Source organism: Micropterus dolomieu, linkage group LG18 (genome assembly GCF_021292245.1).
Source record: "Micropterus dolomieu isolate WLL.071019.BEF.003 ecotype Adirondacks linkage group LG18, ASM2129224v1, whole genome shotgun sequence".
Lineage (NCBI taxonomy): Eukaryota > Metazoa > Chordata > Actinopteri > Centrarchiformes > Centrarchidae > Micropterus > Micropterus dolomieu.
In genome coordinates, this window is record NC_060167.1 from 9,272,569 (window position 1) to 9,294,523 (window position 21,955).

General features: G+C 39.2%; 2 protein-coding genes across 4 annotated transcripts; one reads left to right on the plus strand and one right to left on the minus strand.

Moving 5' to 3' along the window:
• Nucleotides 1-211: 211 nt before the first annotated feature.
• On the plus strand, nt 212-12,465 carry LOC123987086 (DNA damage-regulated autophagy modulator protein 2-like). 3 transcript variants are annotated; one of them, XM_046075701.1, is made up of 9 exons: nt 212-371; nt 510-533; nt 3,529-3,708; nt 3,895-3,962; nt 7,235-7,377; nt 7,471-7,648; nt 8,998-9,080; nt 9,264-9,356; nt 10,517-12,465. In XM_046075701.1, exons 3-9 carry the CDS (start codon nt 3,578-3,580, stop codon nt 10,649-10,651), a joined length of 831 nt encoding a protein of 276 aa, XP_045931657.1. In that variant the 5' UTR covers nt 212-371; nt 510-533; nt 3,529-3,577; the 3' UTR covers nt 10,652-12,465. The 3 variants fall into 3 exon arrangements, with proteins under 3 accessions (XP_045931657.1, XP_045931655.1, XP_045931656.1); XM_046075699.1 differs by lacking the exon at nt 510-533 and having other exon boundaries at nt 213-371; XM_046075700.1 differs by lacking the exon at nt 212-371 and having other exon boundaries at nt 381-533.
• A 1,098-nt stretch (nt 12,466-13,563) lies between these two features.
• lg18h6orf89 (linkage group 18 C6orf89 homolog) lies at nt 13,564-21,812 on the minus strand. Its single transcript, XM_046075698.1, has 8 exons — nt 21,598-21,812; nt 20,463-20,729; nt 20,142-20,307; nt 19,187-19,335; nt 18,614-18,765; nt 17,989-18,124; nt 17,456-17,579; nt 13,564-15,898 (listed from the first exon to the last, which is right to left on the minus strand). The coding sequence occupies exons 2-8, from the start codon at nt 20,649-20,651 to the stop codon at nt 15,816-15,818; spliced, it is 999 nt and encodes a 332-aa protein (XP_045931654.1). The 5' UTR covers nt 20,652-20,729; nt 21,598-21,812; the 3' UTR covers nt 13,564-15,815.
• Nucleotides 21,813-21,955: the final 143 nt, after the last annotated feature.

Consider the following 21,955-nt stretch of genomic DNA (forward strand, 5'->3'; position numbering starts at 1 on the left):
CAATATATAAATGCAGTCATAAATATTAAAAATTACAATGACGTTTTTAAATTTTTGCAAAACATTTATAATTATGAATGATATTTGGGGTTGTGTATTTAACCAGGTTTTGAGAAATGGCATCTAATCTATAGCCTCAGCTGATTATCCTGAAATGATAATTAGCTGTTCCTGTTGTCGCCTGCGAGGCAGAACTCGGGTGAGAAGGACCCAGATTTTGTTTTGTCGCCGACACCTGCGCATGCGTGTTTCACCCTCGACTGAACTGCTAAACCGCTGTGACTTTTAAACTTGATTGTTCAGATGAGGTTCACACGAGCCCTGCACCGAGGATAAGTGATATTTGACGGAGGTCTGAGCACCAGAAGCAGGTTTGGAAATAAGTGATTAAAGCACTTAGTAGGGAGATTATGGTCGCTCGAGGACTCGAATAGCGCAAGTGTCATTAAGTTTAGTTCAAAACTGACTTTCTGTTTGTGTGGCTGGTTCACGTGACTCTATTTCCTCAGTCTACCAGCTGTGTAGTCTGACAGGTAAGACTGTAAAAACTTTGAAATATAACGTTAACATTGGTTGATAAACGGCTATCTGGCGTAGCTAATGTTAGCTAGCTAGCAAACCGCACCGTTAAAACTGACTTGATCAGCTTTATAACTTAAAACGTATTCATTTGTATTCGTCAAGGACTTAACTTAGCTTAACGTCACTGTATATTTGGTGTATGAGTGTACAGTGTGGGCCGTATCGTTTGGTTTCTGATATTTTCTCGAGTAACGTTAGCTAGTTAACGGAAGATGTGTAACGTTAAGCTTAATTTTTAAAAAGCTTAAAGTTTAAGATTTTTTGATGGAGTTTGGTGTGTCGGAACCTGATTCGCTATCGATGAGTAAACCGCGAACACCTAATTATACACGCTTTAGTCCGACTTTCTGTTTCACTTCCTAAGTCAGTAAGAAAACTGGGACTTCACCAAACGGCTCTCTAGATTGTAACGTTACCATCATTTTTTTCATTATCTTAAGTAATTATTACATCTTCCAGGTGAAGTTGTAGGTGGACGAGCGTCATATTAAACTCATTTGGAATTAACCTCGCTTCAGATGAAGTCACACAAACAGATCCAAAATGAATTATTTGTTTTAATTTGAAGTTATTTAATCGAACAGGATACTAAAATGTCCCATTGTGACAGCGTTTATTCCCGTAACCGTCACTTCGACAAATCTGCTGATTATTTTCTCAATTAATCAGTTTTGTCTACGAAATGTCAGAAAATAGTAAAAACACGTACATCACTGTTTCCCAGACTCCAAGGCAATTGTCTTTGTTTTGTCCAACCAACAGTTCAAAACCCCAAAAGATTCACTCTTCAATAAAACATAGAAAGCCATAAATCTTCACATTTAAGAAGAGGGGGATCATGCATTTTTGCATTAAAAGTGAGTAAGTTGATTATTTGATGATCAACATTGTTGCTAGTTATTGTACACCCTGTAATAAAGAAATATTAATCAATAATAGTCTGAAAATATAATTCATAATAACACACTCACTCACATACACATGTGGAGAGGAAAAGTCATTATTAGACAGTCAGGGCTGAACAACAATCACAATAATTAAATACAGTAAAGTTCTGTTACTTAGGACAGATTTTTTTTTCAGGCTCATTAAAGCTAACCTTCATCCTGTTAACAGAATAAACTTTTCTTAGAGAACAATGTTGTGCAGTTGGAAAGCAGCAGTTTCATCTGGTCATGAAAACTGCAGCTGCCTTGATCTTGTGTTGGGATCAAGTCGCACTGAAATCTAACCAGCATGCATTGTGCTATGGTTGCCGTGTGATTGGTTGCAGCGTGATCACAGTGTAATTGCCTGCGGTGTGATTGCCGTGTGATTGCATGTGCTGTGACCAGTTCTGCACAAGCCTGGCTCATCCCATGCCAGCCTATTATAAAACTAATAATTTAGGGAGTTGCAGATCTTTGATAGTCCTTCTGAAGACCAAGGTTACACATCATTATGTGACTCGTCTGATTCTGTGATCCCACAAGGGAGAATTTGTGCTGTGCTGCCACTACAGATGTTTTTATCATGTTTGTATACTGTATTTTGATGGCGGTTACCAAAATGGATGCCTCCTTTACATTAGCATTACAGTTTTTTTCAATTGCTAACATTCATCGGTCAAAACTGAAGTCATATTGTCAAAACTCTTCACACAGTCAGCAAACATTAGTGTTTTCAGTTTTCATTACGTTTACACAAAATGCATTCAATGACCACTTTCTCCAAAATCCACGAACTCTTTTGTTATTGTTTGATTCCTACTCCACCACCTGCAAAACACTAAATATTTGCAGCACATTTTAGAAATGCAAACACTCCAAAACTGTTAAAAACACATTTAAAACAGAATGATTGAAAATGTCCTGCATTTGCAGTAACCAGACTGAGATAAATAGAAAATCTTAGATGAATATTAATGTTCATGTTATGTTTACGCCTATGTGCATAGAGAACTGTGTATAGTGGTGGTGTGGTTTAGAACTGTAATCTGAGTGTGAAGCAGGAAATGTACTTGTATTTTAGCAGAATTGGTTCAGGCGGTTGGTACGTGAATTACAGGTTGGGGTTATTGTGTCTTAGTACCAGTGTTACTGTGTAAACAACTGATGAAAAATTGTATTGCAGCACTGAAATTTTCAGTTTCAACTTTTTATTTTTCACAAGTAAATTACTATATGCAGTGATACAGAAAAAAATTATATTGAAGCGCATTTCTGATAAATTCTTGTTTACATATATTTTAGTACAGTCAATAAAGTGAATATATGTTATTCTTATTCTATAACAAAATAAGTCATGTGAAAAATCGTTCAAACTTCAAAGATAAAAGTTCATTTATGTTGTTCTCCCTGTTAGTTTTTAGGTCTGTGTGTCATGATAATGTATTGCTTTCTGAGAGCGAATTGTTGCCAGTGTTAGGTTGACCAAGTTTATTAAGACGTATGAAGTGTTTTGGTGGTTTGAGTGAGTATTTGAGGTGAGATTAAGATGCATGTTGGTAATGCTGACTGTATGAGCAGTTTTGACTGATGCATGTTAGCAAATTGAAAACAACTGTAAGATGGCCAAGTCGCCAAGAGGACAGCAACTAACAATTATGATCAATTAATCGGTTGATTATTTCTACGATTGTTTAGATTGTTTTAAATGAAAGAAAGGTGACGTCCTCGTCTTGATTTGTCAGACTAACAGTCCTAAACCCAAAGATGAATTCTCACTTTGGAGAAACAGCAGCCAGAGAAAGGATGGATGTTCTAAAACAACAAATTTATTACATTTAATCAAAATTGTTGATTTACTAGCACTACACTGTTGATGTTTTGCAGAATTCGTCTATGACTTTAATGTCCAAATTTAATAATTTAATTATTTTTTATTGTATTTATGGCAGGTCTCAAATGGACAATGAGACATCACTGTATATCAGTGTGTGTAACACTGTTGTTGTGTTGTGTACAGGACAGAGTGACCCAGCAGCATACATACAGGCACGCACAGTTGGTAGGCCATGTGGTGGTTCCAGCAGGGTCTGTGCTTCCTGCCCGCAGCGCTGGTTGTCTGGACGGTGGCGTCCTTCATCTTTGCTTATATCACAGCGGTGGTGCTGAGACATGTGGATCCTCTGGTGCCTTACATCAGGTCTGAGTCTGGACACACACACTCATCTCTGAAGTCTGATTATTGCTGTGATGTACTTTTATAATGAAATAAATACATTTCTTATTATACATGAAAAATTCATGGTTGTGTTCTTTATCAGTAGTTTATAAATGTTGATGTCTTGATCCAAACCTTTCTTTTAATGAACTTTGTTGTGTGTTGCAGTGACACAGGAACGATGGCACCTGAGAGGTGTGTGTTTGGCATCATGCTGGATGTGTCAGCCTTTTTAGGTAACGCGCACACTTAATGTGTAAATATATTGTGTTCAACAGTCTCATTCAGTGATTAAAGCTGTATCACCCCATCCCATCAAGTTTCTAAATTGTCCAATGCACAATTACAACTGTGGAATTAATTGCAGTCAGTGAAATATTTGGGCTTCAAGCTCTCCTGAAAAAATCCTGTAAAATCCAAGGATGTAGTTATAAAATAATTAAAACAATAAAATATATTGAAGTGAATAAAATCACTCAGGATGTACGTAGAGCAATCTAGACTGTAAAATATACCCTGTGTAATATTTAGGGGTATGGAGTTTATTTCAGAAGCATTTTTTTTGTATTTGTTGAAATTCTCTTGACACAGCAATCAATAATTCAAATGATCTGACACAAAAATGCCATAAAATGTGAATTGGGGGAGCAGCTTTGGAGGGAGGTGGGATTTTTTTTTTCAGTTGGATACTACTAAATCTATCTGTCTTTTGCTAGTTTCTGTAACGTTGCCTACCTTTTTCGATAGTAATTAACAGTGATTAATCGAAGCTTTGCCGCTGGGAGGGGGGCATGGTTCGAATTGGGGAGGGGGGATGTGACCCCCCAAGTTAAGGCTTGGACCCCCCCCAAAAGAGGCAAAACCAAGAGTTCAGAGGGGTCTTTCTTACCTGTATTTGTAAATATTACAATATATTTCCCGTACTCATGCCTAAAATGGGCCGTACCATTTCATAACATGGACGTTAGTTGAACGTCTTGTCTGTCTGCATCACTCGTAGCGCAGCTGCTCCAGTCCAGTGCATCACACGCTGATGGAGATGCAGCAGGTTAATGTCAGTAGTTAACTATCTAGCTGCTTTAATACACTTGACTTTCCTACCTTTTAGAGATTCGTAATTAGCATTTCTTTTACTTAAAATGAGCTATCTGATGTTAGCTAGCTGAGAGCCAACCCTGTCATTTCACTTGTCATTAACTATGTAATTTCATATTTTATTTCATTGTCAGCTAACACTGGTGTTTAGGCTTGAACAGTGAAATTGGGCATTAGTTATTGTAGAGATACATTATTACATCAATGTAGTGTTTATTAGTTCATTTGAAGTTTTTTGTGAGTCCTTTAACAATAAAAATGGGATTTGTTTTAACTCTGGAATTCCCCAAAATTCCCAATTCCCCAACAACAGTGTTTGTCAGACTACTGCTTTTATTGGATGCAGATTACATCAGTCACAGTACATATCAGCAAGAGGAAAGGAGATATTTGCTAAAAAAAGAGCAAGTTGAAAATTTAACCTTGATGAGAATGATAAAAATTAGGAATTAAAGATAATAATGCAGACTGTATTTTATGTGTGGGTTTGTTTTGAGCGGTCATGATGGTCTGCTGTTGTGTGTCTGACTTTCTGGCAGTTTTGCTCTAGAATAGTTGGTGACCTCTAACTACAAAAGTTGTCATGTGGTATGGGGCCCCTGTGAACTGGTGTAATGAATTTGATTTATCATCATCTACATACTGATGACATTATTTAAATAAGCAAGGATATTGTAAGCATTGTAAGATTTTAGTTCACTGAAGCCAGTGTCTATGCTGTATTTAGTTACGTATTTGCTGTATTACAGCTACGTATTTGACAAATATAAGCAGAACAGCAAAAGAAGGATAAATGCCAAAGAGGTGGGCAATGACATGAGTGAGGGAGAATCCGATGGAGGAGAGATAACAGCGGCTCATTAATGTCTGTGTGTGCGTGTGAGAGAGAGAGAGAGAGAGAAAAAGAGAGAGCACTCCCGTTTTTTCAATTCCCACAGAGCAGGCTAACTAAAACAGCAAGTTATTATTACCAACAGTTTGTTTTTAACTTTGTTGTTTCTATGCTAGTAGACCCTAGTGCAGGACTAAGAGAATGAGGAGTTAGATAAAAGAGGAATATTTACTACAGGGTTTGAGCCGAGGAAAAGTGGAAGATTAAGTGCGTGTCGAACCGGGTTGGTGGCTGCTGTGTAGAGCAGGTTGGAACCGTACCTATATGAGAGTCCAGACTGAGAGGCTGAACTGAGCACGTGCAGAGCAGAATACGGGAATATATTAAGTTGTTAGTTTGTTGTAGCCTACAGTTAAGGCTGATTAATTTTTTGATCTGTAATGAAATTAAGCATTTGTGAAATGAACAAACCCCATATCTGCCACACTGCCGTTGTCATCTTTCAGGTTAATGTGCTCTCACACTGCTGAGGGCTTCCTTTTGTTTTCCCTTTGATGTAAACTGGAGCATTACGTACACTGCTATCAGCCGAGGTCAGGCATGAGAGAAAAACCCTCAACATTCGAATCTCTAAATTAAAAATCGAATGTGAACGCAATGATCGAATATTTGGATTTTCAGGTCCAACCCTGTAATCAATAAATTAGGGCAGAACTATTACATTGCTTTTTATAAAATAATTTATTTATCACACCTCCCTCCACACCAGGATCTGCCTCCCAGGCATATTTGATACAACAGTCATTTTATTAGAAAACGGTAAGATAAATGTTGAAGCAAGATTTTAAGAATCAGGATGTTGTTTCATTAAAGAACAAAAAGAGTATTGCTCTGGTGGGTTTTCAAATATTTGTAAAATAGTGTCTTGACTTGTAAATCACAAAAGTGGTCTTGAGGAAGGAAGAAAGAAATTCTTTTTTAAAGTTCATGTCATAGTTAGTGTACTTAGTAATGCCTCAGTTAAACCTGTGAAACGCATCACATCTGCTTTTTCTCTGTAGCAGCTGTAAAAATGAAACTGTTAGTCCATAAATAGTTTTAGTTGATCAACAGAAAATTAACTGTAAACTATTTTGATGATGGATTTGGTTCCAGCTTCTTAAAAGTGATTATCTATGATAGAAGGTACGGGATTACTAATTACTAATTAATAAACTAATTACTTCTATGTTTCGGTGATCGGACAAAACAAGATGTTTGAAAATGTCATCTTGGGGCTTTGACAATTTTTTCCATTTTATAGACAATTGAACAGTGAATTAATAAAAACTATAATCAGCAGATTAAGTGAGAAGGCAATAATTATTAAAAAGACAATGAATAAACATTTTTTATTGTTTACTATAGTTATCAGCTGATATCTTTCATAATTTGATTTATTGTACAGCTGTTAAATCTTCTGTATTAAAATTGAATTGATTTTTGCCTCTGTAAAAAAAAAAAAAAAGCAACATCAAATCATATATGGTTATTGGACTTTGATTGATTGATGGCTATGTGTTTGTGTATGTGTGTTTGTAGGTATGGCGACGGTGTATGTGCGTTACAAACAGGTGGAGGCCTTGACAGGTGAGGAGGAGGTCAGACTCAACAGACTGAACTGCGCCGGGCTGCTGCTCGGCTTAATCAGCTCCTTCGGGATGTGCGTGGTCGCCAACTTCCAGGTGAGTGCTGCTGGTCTTGGATCAGTTCACACGTGTACAGTGTGTGAAGTGTTGAACGTGTCGCAGTGAATCTCTGTGTGTGTGTGTGAACAGAAGACCACGATTTTCTCCATGCACCTGGTGGGAGCGGTGCTGACCTTCGGGATTGGAGCTCTCTACATCATTGTTCAGACGCTGCTCTCACTCTACATGCAGCCTCACGTCCACAGCAAGACGACTTACCTGGTCCGCCTCTGCATCGGAGTCTGGACCCTGTGCAGCATCATCAGCAGTATCCTTTAACATGGTGATAGCGGGAGACACAAAACTCCAGCAGGCCTGTAGTGAGATAAGGACTCAATGACGAAAGTTGTTTTTATTTAAGGGCCCTTTCACACCTACCTGGTCCAAAATGTAGGACTTTTCTGTTTGATCCGAACTGAAATTACAGGAGTGAAACCTCCCCCATATCGTGATCCGGACCAAATGGTCAAAATTTGGTGCGATGAAAAGAGGTAGTCTCTGGATGAAACTGAACTCACAACCGCAGACCACGTGTAACTAGGGTTGGGTATCGCTACTCGGTACCTCTAAGGTATCGACCGAAACAGTCCGGTATCGAGTAGAATCGAAACGTCTCCAGTCAAACCAGTACTTCAGTCGATACCTAGTCCTTCTTTATTTAACCAGATCGCTGCAAAAAATTATATGGTTTTGCTTGCAGTCAAACATGCAAGCAACACACTGAAAGAAAGAGAAGAGCACACCTTTTTCTTATGTGCATTCAACATAAACTGTATTAAAGTGTCCATGTGTGATTTTTAACAGCCACTCACCTTTGGCTGCGGTCTCAGGCATATTCGTCACTGTTGCAAGTTTATCGCCACAAGTTTAAATAGACTGCTTTCTCGTTTTATACTTGTGACTTTCGTCTTTTTGGAGGTTTGCGACTCACCAATAAAGGGAAAAACACTTGCGGAGATCTTTCAATTCAGTTTATGGTTTACTTTCAACACACACATCAAAAAAATACCTTAAATTCATTTCCCACAACTTATTTGGTCACTAAACTATTTCACTCCTCTCTCATTCAAATATAAAAAAAACTCCCAAGCTGTAGTCTTTCCCCTTATAGCCTAAGCTAATACTACCAGTGAGGATGACCTAATTAGGATGAGGAGGATCTGATACAATTTCCCAATACTTTTTATGTAGCAGTTATTTGAATTAAGAAAAAAATAAAATAGATAACCTTGCACCTTTAATGGTGGTCACACCAGATACTGACTGGTTTCCGGACCTCCCCCCCTCGCTTTGCACTTCTTGGTGGGTAAATGACTCACTTGTGAAAATGATGAGTGACTTTGAAAATGCCAACTGGAGTGTTGCTGGGGAAATGTAGTTAAATTTGCAGTGTGCTTCCTCACACTGTGCACACAGTTTAAATGGACAAATAACAAGGCAGCAAAACAGGCAAGTGGGTTGCGCAGCAACTTTGATTATTTTCATCATCAATTAATCTGTCTATCTTTCTTGAAACTTCTGCAAACTCTCCTTTTAAATGCTTAGCTAAACACACGTCCTGTTGAATTAATGCCGAGCAGGGATCTGTGATCCTTAACAATGTCCTCTCCTGTCAAGTGTTCGTATCGTCAGTCATCATGTACAGCAGTCTGCCGGGAGTGGACGTAGCTCACAAACTGCACTGGACTCCTGGAGAGACGGTCAGTAGTCCGATATAAGTTTCAGTTCTGATATTAAAATACCTTATTTTGAGAAATAACTTATCAGATGTTAAATGTGGTCCGAACACAAGCAGCTATACAAGAACTTTGTCTAAATAAAATAACTACATAATTTGATTGGCAATAAAAAGAATCACTGCTACATTCTGGTTTCTTTTTCAGGGCTACACAGCTCACATTATCAGCACCATATCTGAATGGTCTCTGGCCTTCTCCTTCATCAGCTTCTTCCTCACGTACATCAGAGATTTCCAGGTACTTTGTCTCAGCTGCTGTTGAAGGCGTAGTCCATTTTGTTTTGTCATATTTACTGTATCAAGCATCAACAGTGCAGAGAGAATGTTCTGACTTCAGTAATACAAAGAAAATTTAATTTAAAGGAAATTCTCATGTTCTCCGTCAGGGTCTATAATTTATACTTCTGCGCTACAATTTTGCGCAGTATCTACAGTGTCTATGCTTGCAAGCCTCGTAACAATCATCCAGGAACAGTTCTCACTGTGAGGTTATTGTGGTGTAGTGGCCACACTCTGTATTTCAGCATGACTGGCCCAAAAAACATACATCACAAATATCCCGAAATTACTCAGAATATGATGTGTCCTGTTCAGGTAAATTAGCGAAGTCTAAAAGAGCAGTGTGGTTAATGAATTATTTTCTCATTTGTGTGTCTGTATGCAGTTTTTCTTAATGCATCCATACTTCATGGGTTAGTAAGCGCTTCAAATTTAATTACACATTGGGGTTATGGGGATTGTTTCCTCCTACACGTCTTTTGATAATGATGGAGATTGTTGAAAGTGAACAACTTGAAGCAAGTTGAGAACTGTGGTTCTCTTTTCAGTAAAAAATTATTCAAAACCATCTCCACTATAAACCCTTTGGTCACTCCTTAGTATCTCAGTGAATGAAAGACAAAGTGAATGCAGTGACTGCAGAGAATAATCACATTCAGTAATGAAACGAGGCAGACGTCACATTTAAATTAAAGAATGTAGACTGTTAGTGTTGGGAATATAAGTAAAGCATGTTATGGCCATATCGGACATGATCCATTTAGTGTTGTGTTGGAGACGTCAACAAGTGAAATACGACGCTGGGCTAAGTTGCCGTTTTACGTGTCCGATGATATCTGATGCACAGTGACCTCCTTATGGTGACATTAAAACTCCACAAAGACACTGCGGCCAGCTGTTGTTCACATAACTGTGAACAACAATTGTAACATAACTTAATGATTAGCTGTAGAGAGGTTGACAGATGATTTTGGACAGCTCCTTTGGTAGCAGTTTCCCCTGCATCCAGTGTTTATGCTAAAATAAGTATATTTGACAGGTTGAGCTGTTCTTTTACTGTGTAAAGATCTGGGTGGAAAAACCGTCTTATTACAAAAACTTTGTTTTGTTTTTTTAAAGAAAATCAGTTTGCGAGCTGAAGCAGATTTGCAGGGGAGCCACCTGTACGACTGGCCACATGGTGGCGCCCCAGCATCACGTCACCACAAACTTGAAGCTTCTGAATCATCTCCACTGCTGGCAGGAGGAACGTGACCAGCAGCAGAGACACTGCTTCTACACAGATTTTCACTTTTTATAATCATGTTTAAGGGCTTTTTATAAGGACTTCCTTAAAGCTGGTGTGGTAGCTTGTAAACATTCTCTCCTCCCTCTAGACCAGTGGCTCTCAAACTGGGGGATGTACAGCCACATCAGGGGGGTCGTGGATGTTGCTTGAATGTGATTAATGTGTTAATGTGATTAATGTGGTTAATGTGGTGACATAAACAAGTGTGCTCTGGTGCTAACAAGGCTATTTTGCTAACCTGAATCTTGTTTATATCAGTCGCCTGTATTGTACAATGTTGGGGGGCATGAGCTTTGTTTGGCTTCTGACAGAAAAAGTTTGAGAACCACTGCTCTAGATATTTTGGGTTTTTGGAGCCATCTGAGATTTCTGCCTCCAACTCGATACAATAGAGGAGAATAGAATCTAGTTCAGCATTTCTTTTTTAGAAACTGGTTCCCTGTTATTTTGGATAAGCCACAGAACTCACCATTTTCATTGTGAAAGTCCAGTCACCTCTATTGTATTAGGATGGTGACAGAAATCTCCAAACCTGGACAAATGAAACAAACTATTTGACTGGAAACAAAACAATGACGAAGAAATGACCCTTTAAACCCAAATGTGATGCTTTTCCTTCAAACTGCTTCCTCCTGGGGGTCATGTGTAAAAAGACATTTTTTTAAATGATTTATGTTGAAATCAACATGCTGATTGTTAAACTGAGGGGAAAGAATATTTGTTGGAGCGCTGAGTTTCCATTCTATACAGAGTGGTTAAATATTTTCACTTTTTCTGACACCAGTTATCAGTCCGCTTTCATTTAGCTGCCCTAAGGTTACTTTCCATAAATACTATTGTATATTACAATGTAGTTCCTGTTTTTACTGTGAAGGCCAGGTGCATAATTCAGATGCCTAACTTCACTTAAATTCCCTTTAAGCCATGTGTTACTTTAAGTACCGAACTGCTGCTGTAGTGTGCCACTGGAATAATTACTTTGCGTTAAAAAGTAAAATGTATTCAGTTATAAAATGATTATAATACCATAAATTTACCTGAATGAATAATGTTTTCTTTATTCTGTCAAACAATTAATAAATGATTCTAAAAAAATAACTGAAAGGCTTTGGACTAGGCTTTAAATTATTCCTCTTACTAATGCTTTTGCCTATTCCACCTCAGTTCATTTGTGCTGCCTTAACTTTTCTTACCAAAACACATTGTTAGACCTCAATGATACAGTTTTTCCTCATTAAATATTTTTTCTAAATATTTTAAATCGTATGTTTAGATCCATGTTAACGAGCAAGTCAGCCTTTTACTTTTCTGACACAAAGTGTAGGTTAGTGGAATAGCATGAAACCATGGGCAGAAATGTGTATCACCAGTATATCCAGTCATAAAAACATTGCTCCAGAGTGCTACAAACTCCACAGAGTACCTTTCAATTAAAGACAACTGTGTAAACATCCAAAAGTCCAAACCCACTGTAATTGGTCAAACTCCTGTAAAATCACCAGCTGGCCAATCAGAGCTGCAGCTGATGTTTGAGTTGAACTATGTTAAATTTTTATGTGGCACACTGCTGACAAAAATAAAGGGAACTGTCAATGAATCAATGCATTGCTTTTTATTAAACAGTCTATAATTATTCTGATGGCACAAGACTCCACAGTTAACCTACTGTCTATAAACATATCTACAAATAAACATTAATATTTAAATCGGACACAAACTTGTAACCCTGAGTTGCTGCTGTACATTGTTCATGTTAAGACAAATAAAGCTTTACTTCCTGTTTGTAGTCACGAAGGTCATACTTTATCTTTTGATTTAAAGATAAACGTACTGTAATGGTAATTCACAGATGATTGTCTTCACGCAACAAAACTATTTAGCCTTTATTTCCTAATTTTGGTTTGTTATAGACTTGCTAGTAAATAAATAGAGAGTTCAAGATATATTTTATGGAGGAGTTGTTGGAGATCAAAACAATCACTGAACTCATCAGGTGGACACAAACACGACTACGGTGGGACGATAAGTTGCTCTGTCTGCTGGATGAACAACTTTAAAAAGGTTATTAAAATTTGGACGTGTTTTCAGCTTGTTCTGCTGCCCCCAAGTGGCCAAAATCTCAGCTCTGATTATAAGACTATTAATATAATGTCATATTTAGTGTAATTCAGTAAAAGTCGATCAGAGGCTGTTCAGCCAAAGTTCAGATTTACTCACAACAGGTTGAGGTTTTTCAGGTTCATCATCAGCTGTTTTCTGAACTGCTGCTTCCAACTCCTGACGAATCTGACCTGAAAACAACTTAACATTGTTTTTTTTTTACACATACTCTGATCTGTATGTGACATGAATACAACATGTCCACTTACCAAAGCATTCAGACAGATTTTTGTACTTAATTAAGGGCTGTAGCCATTATTATAGAAACAGAGGTTAAATTACTGATACACATTAATTAAATAAAAAAAAAAAAAAAACTCTTCAATTCAAAATCTTGGGACTTCAAGAGTTTAAGATTTGTCAACAATAACAACGTTGTTCAACCCAAACATATTCAGTCTACTATCACAGACAGCCGCCCATTGCTTCAGATTCTTCCTGTTAAACAACATCTTTGACATCCCACACAATATTATTTAACGTTATGTCCTGATTATCTGTGCAACCAGAGGAGAGAGAAACTGTCGTATCCGCCAGTTATTAAATTTTACTCCGATACCTGTGGTGGTCTGTACACTCTAAATAAAATAATAATAAAACATCTGTTCAGTAAAACAACTGGTTCAACATCTTCTCAATAAAACGACCCAAACTCGCATCATTTACAACCACTCTACTTCATAACTCTTATAAAATTCCCCACACAGATGGAAGCAAGTACGTGTCACGTTTTAATTTTCTCATAAAACTGTGAAATTTCTATGCAAAATAAAAAGTTTCACTCCGTTATTTTGATCAAGCACCCTCAACTGGTGATGTTTGGGGAGTTTTGGGACGCTAAAACAAAAAGAGAGATCGTCTATTAATCACAGAAACTCACATTTAACAGGCATCAACTTTGGCAAACTGATTTAATATTACTTTTTAACGACCCATGGAAACCCTGATTATGCACAAAATATATCCTCCGCTGCATCATTGTGACGTTAACTTCTGTCTGAACTCTGTACTGATAACCACAAGTAATCAAAAGTGTAATAATATTACATTATATTAGCACAGTATTATTAAAATGAATGGCTTGAACATATATACACACAAAATTATAACAAACACTGAAATCAGTAAAGCAGCTTTGTTGTAAATTAGTAAAATCTAAATTTAAAAAGAAGCAGAGTCTGATAAACGATGAAAATAAACTTTAGAGTAAATGTTAGAGTAATAAATGGATGTTAAAGAGTCAGTTCACCCAAATTACAAAAATACATTTTCTTTCTTCCCTTTGGTTTTATTATATTATCTCTCCAGTCAGGTACTTTTGGTTTCATTTGTCCAGGTTTTAAAATATGTCTGAGATTTCTTCCTCCACATTAATGCAAAATTTAAATGTAAAAAAATCAACAGGAACATTTAATTTAGAAACAGTGTCCCAGTTACTCTAAATAACCCACGAGGTGCTGAGATTACTCGAGGTTCAGTCTCCGACCTTGGCTGGTGAATTTACTCAGCTGTAGTCGGTTGTGTTGATGCAGAAATTAAATTCTCACCACAAGACAATGAGAAAAACAACACTGCTTTTGAATGTCCAAGTATTTTTGGAAATTATCATGTAGCAACAAGCTAAGTACAGGAACTAATGTAACATCTAAAACGTGAGCTATATTTGATTTCTGAGAGTTATTTTTCCCCTGAAAATGAACCTTGGAGGTTGTCATAAAGCAGCATATAATTTGTTTTATCCCCCCCCCCCCCCATGAAGGAATAAGGTGGATTGTTTTGGTAATAACTTGTCTTGTTAAATAATATGTAAAAAACCAAAACAGGCCTAGAAATTAAACAAAATAATCAAAAGGTCAGAAAAACGTGTCTGGTTGTTCTAGATACCAGAGATAAGTAAGAAAATGGTGGTTATTGTAACTTGGGTGAACTGGCCTCCTTTAACATCAGGGAAAGAACCAGATGAAGAGCAGAAGCGTCTCAAAACTTTAGGAGGTAGTGAACATCGACGAAGTCCAGACACCAACAACGTTCACTTCCTAGAATGTTCCTAGAATGCGCTGCAAAGAGAGTGATTGCTCGATGACTGGATGGAAATAATCAGCCAGGGACGGATTTACGAGGGGCCGGGAGCTAAAATATAAAAGGTCTTTATTGAGCTCCCGCTCTTCCTAAACTCAGTTTGGTTATAAGTTGATTAAATGCAAGAATATGTACCATTTAACAGCTGCAGGTGCCCGATAATTAGACTGAATGTCTGCTTTGTTTCTTCTCATTCTTCTGTCTCACGTGTTCCTGTTAGCTGAGGGACGTTTATTTTTAGCTCTAACCATTCAGCAGTGACTGATATATCCGTCCAGTCATAATCATTTTCAGTTGACATGGCAGAAGAGTTTGACATGTTGACTAAAGAAATTTGTGCCAGTTCTAATCCAACCTACGAAGCTCCGATTGACCAATAACCAAAGAGCCTTAGAAGAGCACAACATCAGACCTATGAATCAATGAACAAATGTGGGCTGTGATTCAGAGGTCTGGATCCAGATCAACAGTGTTTCACTACCTTCCGAGAGAGAGGCACACCCAAATTTATTTTTAAATTGCTAGAGATCAGCTTGAAGCTATGGCACGAGCACAGCACATCCAGGACATCTGAGAGTTGCAGCGAGTTGATGCTCTGCTGTTATACACAAGGACAAAGTCAAAAAGTAATTTCTTCAGTCCTCTGACCACGACCCTTGAAACCTGCAGGAGGTCTCTTTGTCCAAACAGAAGTCATGTGTGTAGTGGTTTCCAGTTCTCCAAGGACACTGGGAGGACAGTCAGACGGGCGGTGGAACAGAAATAAAAATCGGAGGGTTATAAGGCATCAGTGGGCGGGGCCACAGAAAGGCAGACGAGTTCTGAAAACACCTCAGCAGGAAGTCACCCCAGTCCTGAACTCTGTCCTCCTCCACTTTGTGCACCTGAAGGTTAAAAGGCTGAACCGTCACAGATGATGGTCTGCCCTCGGCCAGGGAACAGCTCCATCTGCCAGTACCGAGGGTCAGCGTACACTGGTGAAAGGTCAGAGAGAACAACCATCAACTGTGTGTTCAGACCGGACAGCTTCAGCAGCCACGTGTGACAGATTTCTGAGATAAGGAGAAGAGATGCAGCAAGCAAACGCCTCAAAGACTTTGTACCATTTAAGCAGTGGCTATATTCATTTATCAGTTCTCTCCAGTTAAACTGTAGACATTTTCACACAGTTTGCTTTGTTAGAAGCCTGCGAGGAAACGGTTGTAACGGAGTAGAAAATATTCTGTTTGCCGTGTTCCTGTTGATAAAGTTTGTGGTTTCAGATGACATTAAGTAAGTCAAATGATTTCATCAGCTGAGTCGTCATCTGAATTATGGAGAAAGGACAGTGAAAAAAAGAGTTTGGGAGTGAGTGTATGTGTTTGGATGAACATATCGAGCAACTGAAAAACCAACCTGTTTAGGGCAATTTCAATTGTTTCATTTATTTATTTATTGGGCAAAACATATTGACAAATCTCTCTAATAAAAAGGTAGAAATTTGTGTGTGTGTCTGTCTTTCGATTATTTCAAGAACCGTTCATCCAATCACCTTCACACGTGGCGGGTGTGTTGCTGCGGTCCCAAGGGAGTGCAGTGTCAGTTTTGGTGCAATTTGGACACTCAACATGTTCAGAATGAATAAATAAATATACTAGAGAGAGCTCTGCAACAGCAAGGGCAGGGAACGCTCGCGGGCGGCTCTTACTATATTATTTATTCCAAGTTTATCAATTTCGGATCATATAAGCCCCGCCCGTGCAACAGTGAGGGCGGGACTAATACCCTCTGACATAAGATTCCCTAGCCTCTTCCTTCTCATCCTTTTCAGGATTCCAACACATTAAAGTTCAGTACCTCTGTACTGAGACAAAGAAGTACTGAGACAAGTCCAGTTGCCCTTGATTTTAACCTTCGTTGGAGACAATTTGAGCTTAATGCTATAGGTGAAACCAATGTGGTAGTGAATTGTTGAAACAGCCTTATCACAAAGCTTTGATATCAGTTAGAAACAAATGTGTTAGTTGTTTCAGTGATATTAATGCTGTAGGTGAAACCAATGTGAGACGCACATCTTGTGCACACTAAAAAGCACAGGGAGGCGTCACATCGGCCCCTGTGAATGGACACTGCACTATATAAATCCATATCAGTCTGCCGTGCTAATCCAAGAGTTATTTTCATTACAAATGAACAACCTTCTAACTTGTAATATCCCAAATAATTTCTGCACACGAGACATAAAATAATCTCCATATAAAACACATAAGTGCACACAACTTGTGTGCAAAATCATTTTAAAATATTTTCAAATCTTGTGCACATAAATAATTATTTTCACAAATGATTATATGGTTTGTGCACAAATCATCTTTTATGTCCAATTATCATAATTTATATGCACAACAACAATTTATTTTGTTGGGCTGTGCAGCAAATTTCTGTATTTTATACAGAGCCCCCAGGATATATATATTTTTTTATCTTGTGGGCACAAGACAAGAAGCTTATTTGTCACGTTAAATGTGTTATACAGGTGCGGCAAGTGTTACCCATGTCTCCCGGTGTCAGCCAAAGGTTGAAGGAGCTGCAGTGTTTCTGACAGCGTTGAACAGGCAGAACTCGAACTGTTGGTAGCCCCTCACCCACCACCAGCCAGCCAAAGACCCCAACACCCTGAAACACACACAACTCAGTTAGAACAGAAGCTGAGGGTTACAAAACACACTAACAAAACGCAGATGACTAAAGTCGAGAAAAATCAATATGACTTATGTGGGATATTGTAAATAGACAAAGACACGTGTTACATAGCTTTGGGTGGTACAGTTTTGAGTGTGTCATGTTGTACAGACAGAACTGGACTGAACAAAACTGAGTGTAAGAAAAAAACAGGTCACTGACATAAATCTGAGATCCACGAATACAGAGACGATCCCCACAAGACAAGGTTGTTTTTTTCTGCATATCTACAATATCACACTACACCTGCCATTTAGTCTCAAAGATTTCTTCTAGTTTTGTCCATCACTTCTGTCAGTAAATATAACACTCTATTCCTGCTTAGTCCTCCTGTCTGTCTCACCTTGCTCTGAGAGTTTGTGCTGTGGGTGACCAGGCAGCGCTGCACGATGGTCCCAGCACTGTCCAGCAGGGGGCAGAGTTCAGCCTTCGGGAAGAGCCACCTCAACACCTTCTCCCTGGTCCCAGAGCTGAACCTCCTACACGGAAAATACAACACTCATCAAATCACCAGTCACAATCATTATACAAGCACCGATCCGATCCGTACCGGCTCAGATATTAGGCCAAATGTCACAGATCCACATTAAATACAGTTTTCCGCTGTGCTTCGTTCATTTACAGTGGTGAGGACCCTCTCACTCTGCCTGCCTGTTTGTTTGTTTTGCAGGGAGCTGGGAGGGTCGCTTGCTAGATTACTTTTTCACAGGTCCAAAATGTTCAGTCCAGTTTTCACATCCTGCACCAACACTAAAATGTTCTTCAATCAACTGTACTATAGACAGACAGAAGATAATCATTTTCTAACAAATGTAATATCTAGAGGTGCTCTGAGCAGGATTTTTTGGACTGATTGATCAGAGCACCCTGAGTAATATCGGTGTCTCTCAAGGTGATTTTGAGGCAACACGAGATCCGAGCTGATACTGAGCACACTGAAGAGCTATACTTTAAACAGAATTGCGTACCAGAGCAGAGTGAAGTTGGCGGGTCCTTCGGGGAGGCCGAGGTTGTGGTTCTGCAGGCCGTTGTCCTCCTCCAGCAGAATGGACATGGAACCTGAATGGGCCAAGTAGAGCTCCTCAAGCTGCTGCCTCTGGACACTGAGGGACTCCCCACCCTGCAGAGACCAGTATGAACAAACTATGAACAAACTAGGAATGGCCGGACTGGGGATAGTTATCACACATTAGTCACACATAACAGTTTAAAATCGGGCAGAGATGACTTCAGTAGTGAATTCCGTGGTGAGTTTGCTACAGCTCTGAGTCACTCCTCCCACCGTCTTCTTCTCAATAGCAACAGCAGCTGAGACTCATGGGTACTGTAATAGAGCAATCCACCAAACTGACAGAAACAACCTGATTTGTCAGAAACAAACTGATGGTCAGAACATAAAACTTATAGGATCTTTACACAAGCTGCTTCACCAGTGAATCTATTATATATAAAATAAATTCTCAAGAAGGGTTGATTAAAAAGCTCTTTTTTAAAGCTGTCATTTACAGTTTGCCAAAATCTTGGCCGTGTTGACCTCTGACCTTCAGCAGGACAAGCTGTGGCCCCCGTCGTAGAGTCACGGTCCCTCTGAGGCTCTCTGGGACTTCTAGCACCGATGAGATTGTTGCACAACCCGAACAGTTGACCAGACTCTGCCTGAGAGAGCCAACACTCCACCATTCATGAAAACCTGCAGCATGCGCACACATAACCACACAAGTCAAAACACAGATGCTGGAAAACAGTGAGTTGTCCTTATATTGAGGGGAAATGCTCAACAGCTTCATATTATCTGATCCTTAGTCCATAACCCAAAGAAAAATCACATAAGACAAAGAAAAGCAGCAAAACCACATATGTGAAAAGGTTTACAACAGCATTTATGTAGCATGTTGAGAGAGAGCGAGAGCATTCAGTCATCACTAGACAATTGCTCGATTTCGTTCTTACGACTAGCATAAATTGCAATCTTTGCTTGTTCAAGTAGGAAATTTATCAGTCGACATTTGAAACGCAGCTTCTTCACATATTTATAACCCAAAATAAAAGTCTCCGTTGAAAAGATTTCATTAAAACAGTAAACACCAGTGAGTGAGTGAGTGAGTGAGTGAGTGAGTGAGTGAGTGAGTGAGTGAGGAGTGAGTGAGTGAGAGAGAGAGAGAGAAAAATATATAAAACTCAGCGTTGCAGCAAATGTTTTGCCAGGTTAAACTTTTTTGCTGGATGACCCTGGGTTGGCGCCTCTGCTGTGTCGCCAGACATTCAAATGAATGAGTGTAATGTATTTTTTTCGGCAGGGCTGAAGGGAGTCTGAACGTGGCCTTATTTGTAATTACTTGGACGAGTACCGACTCACTCCATGTGTGTTAGTAGTAGACCATTAAATATTTTCATCGTTTAGATACACCGTACTTCCTCATTAGTGAAAAACAGTGTGCTCATGTGTCAGATTGTGGGAGCAATTAGAAACAAAAACAGAGAATGAATGTTTCAGACCTTGCAGGTTATACTTCTTGGCGATGGGCAGGGACAGCAGGCGGACATGGCTGAGTGGGGATGACCAGTTGTAACAGCCCAGGCCGACCAGACCCAGCTGCGGGGCACTTTGAGGGTAGGTGAAGGCCAGCACCACCACCAGCAGGAAGCACACTGCCACCACAAACTGCAGAGACAACATGGAAATTAACAACAAATCTAACTAACAACAGTAACTGAGAAAATCCACCAAATCCTCATATTTAAGGCCTTCAGAGATTTATCAATTATACCTTCTGTCGACTAGTTTTATCAGTGTAATAATGCTTTGGTAGGCCTGACCTTTATGGTGGCTCTCAGGATGGGGAACTGGGGAGGCTCTCTCCTGGGCTCGTTGGTCTCCAGGACCTGCTTGATGAACCTCTCAATCTCCCTCTCTGACATGCCGTAGCGGTAGCCCGACTGCCGGAGGATGTCGATGCTTTCGGACAGTTTGTCGTAGATGCACGGCTCACTCGTCGTTGTTCCCATGACAGCAGCAGTGACAGCGGCGTCTAGGTCAAACGTGTCGATCTCCAGCTGCTGCGGGCTCCAGGAGCATGGTGTCACCTGTGAAGTCATCCAAAATATTAACTGCCACTTCATAACTTCAAATTAACTAAAACAACAAATATTGTACATCATATCCTGTAGCTGACAGCAGGTATTTAAACTCCAACGTAAGTAGGAACTTCGACTCCTGAGACATTCTTCTTTTTACTCTTCTGCCCACAAACTGAGCGGAACACACAGCATGTTCTGCAAAGTTGTCAAGAAATACAGTCTGTGTTACTAGCCTAACAGGTCTCTGAAAACACCAGCTATGAGGGAATTTCTGGCAAAACCTGCTGCCATTTAACTTAGTGGTTGGGTTAAACACCAGAAACTGTTACTTCAGGCTCTGCTTGTAGTCTACTAACTGGTGAAACTTCCCTAACCATGGGCTGAACTGACTACAAGACACACTTTTTAACATGTTAAACACGGTCGAAATTTGTTCATGTCAGTGGACTTAGTAGAGGAGATAGTATACAGGGGACAATAACAAACCTCCAGGTGTCCATATAGAGAAAACGGAGCAAAGTGAACAAGTTTTGTCCTCGTCGTGCTTCGTTAAGTACTAAACATTAAATGCCATTAATCTACCTGCTGCAGACAGGAACAGAGTTTAAACCGTCAGACACATAAATGTCACTACAGTCTCGGCGCCATAACAGTGACGTGGCAGTATTTAACTTTCATATTAGCTCATTAACGCTTAACGTTAACTAATGTGATTTAACGTTAGCGAAGACAAAAACTTATTAACTTACCACCGCAGAGCTGATCAACTGACAGCAGGGACGTTACACTGACATGTTAGCTTGTGCTTGCTAGCCTTGGTTAACATTTTGTTTACGTCGCTTTAAAGAAAACCACAAACACAGAATTAACTTACCTTATAGTGAGATCCACCGCCGTAGTGGGGAGTCTCTTCTTTCTCACTTTACGATAAATAAAAATAAATCTATTTGTCTTTTTTTAAAACAACTTGCAAGCTACTGAGCATGACTGCCACAGTCCGGATACATTCTTCATCTGACAGTGTACAAGTTGGTACGTTACCGCCACCAACTGGTATGGAGTGTATATAACATGCTGGTCAGGAAATTATTAATGAGAAAATATATGGGAAAATGAGCGGATATGAAATATATTGACTAGAAACAATGGACATAATTATCTGTAAACAATATAAACTGTGAGGAGTTCACTGATGTGGACAGTGTTTAAAAGGAAGAGTAAGGAACGTAAAA

Excerpts from the sequence above, each read along its gene's own strand:
- LOC123987086 (XM_046075701.1), top strand. The coding sequence starts at position 3,578 with ATGTGGTGGTTCCAGCAGGGTCTGTGCTTCCTGCCCGCAGCGCTGGTT. Across the intron at positions 3,709-3,894 it reads CCTCTGGTGCCTTACATCAG|TGACACAGGAACGATGGCAC; the intron begins GTCTGAGTCTGG and ends TGTGTGTTGCAG. Across the intron at positions 9,081-9,263 it reads ACTGGACTCCTGGAGAGACG|GGCTACACAGCTCACATTAT; the intron begins GTCAGTAGTCCG and ends TTTCTTTTTCAG.
- lg18h6orf89 (XM_046075698.1), bottom strand. The coding sequence starts at position 20,651 with ATGGGAACAACGACGAGTGAGCCGTGCATCTACGACAAACTGTCCGAA. Across the intron at positions 18,766-19,186 it reads CACAGCTTGTCCTGCTGAAG|GGTGGGGAGTCCCTCAGTGT; the intron begins GTCAGAGGTCAA and ends TGGTCTCTGCAG. Across the intron at positions 17,580-17,988 it reads GCACAAACTCTCAGAGCAAG|GGTGTTGGGGTCTTTGGCTG; the intron begins GTGAGACAGACA and ends TGTGTGTTTCAG.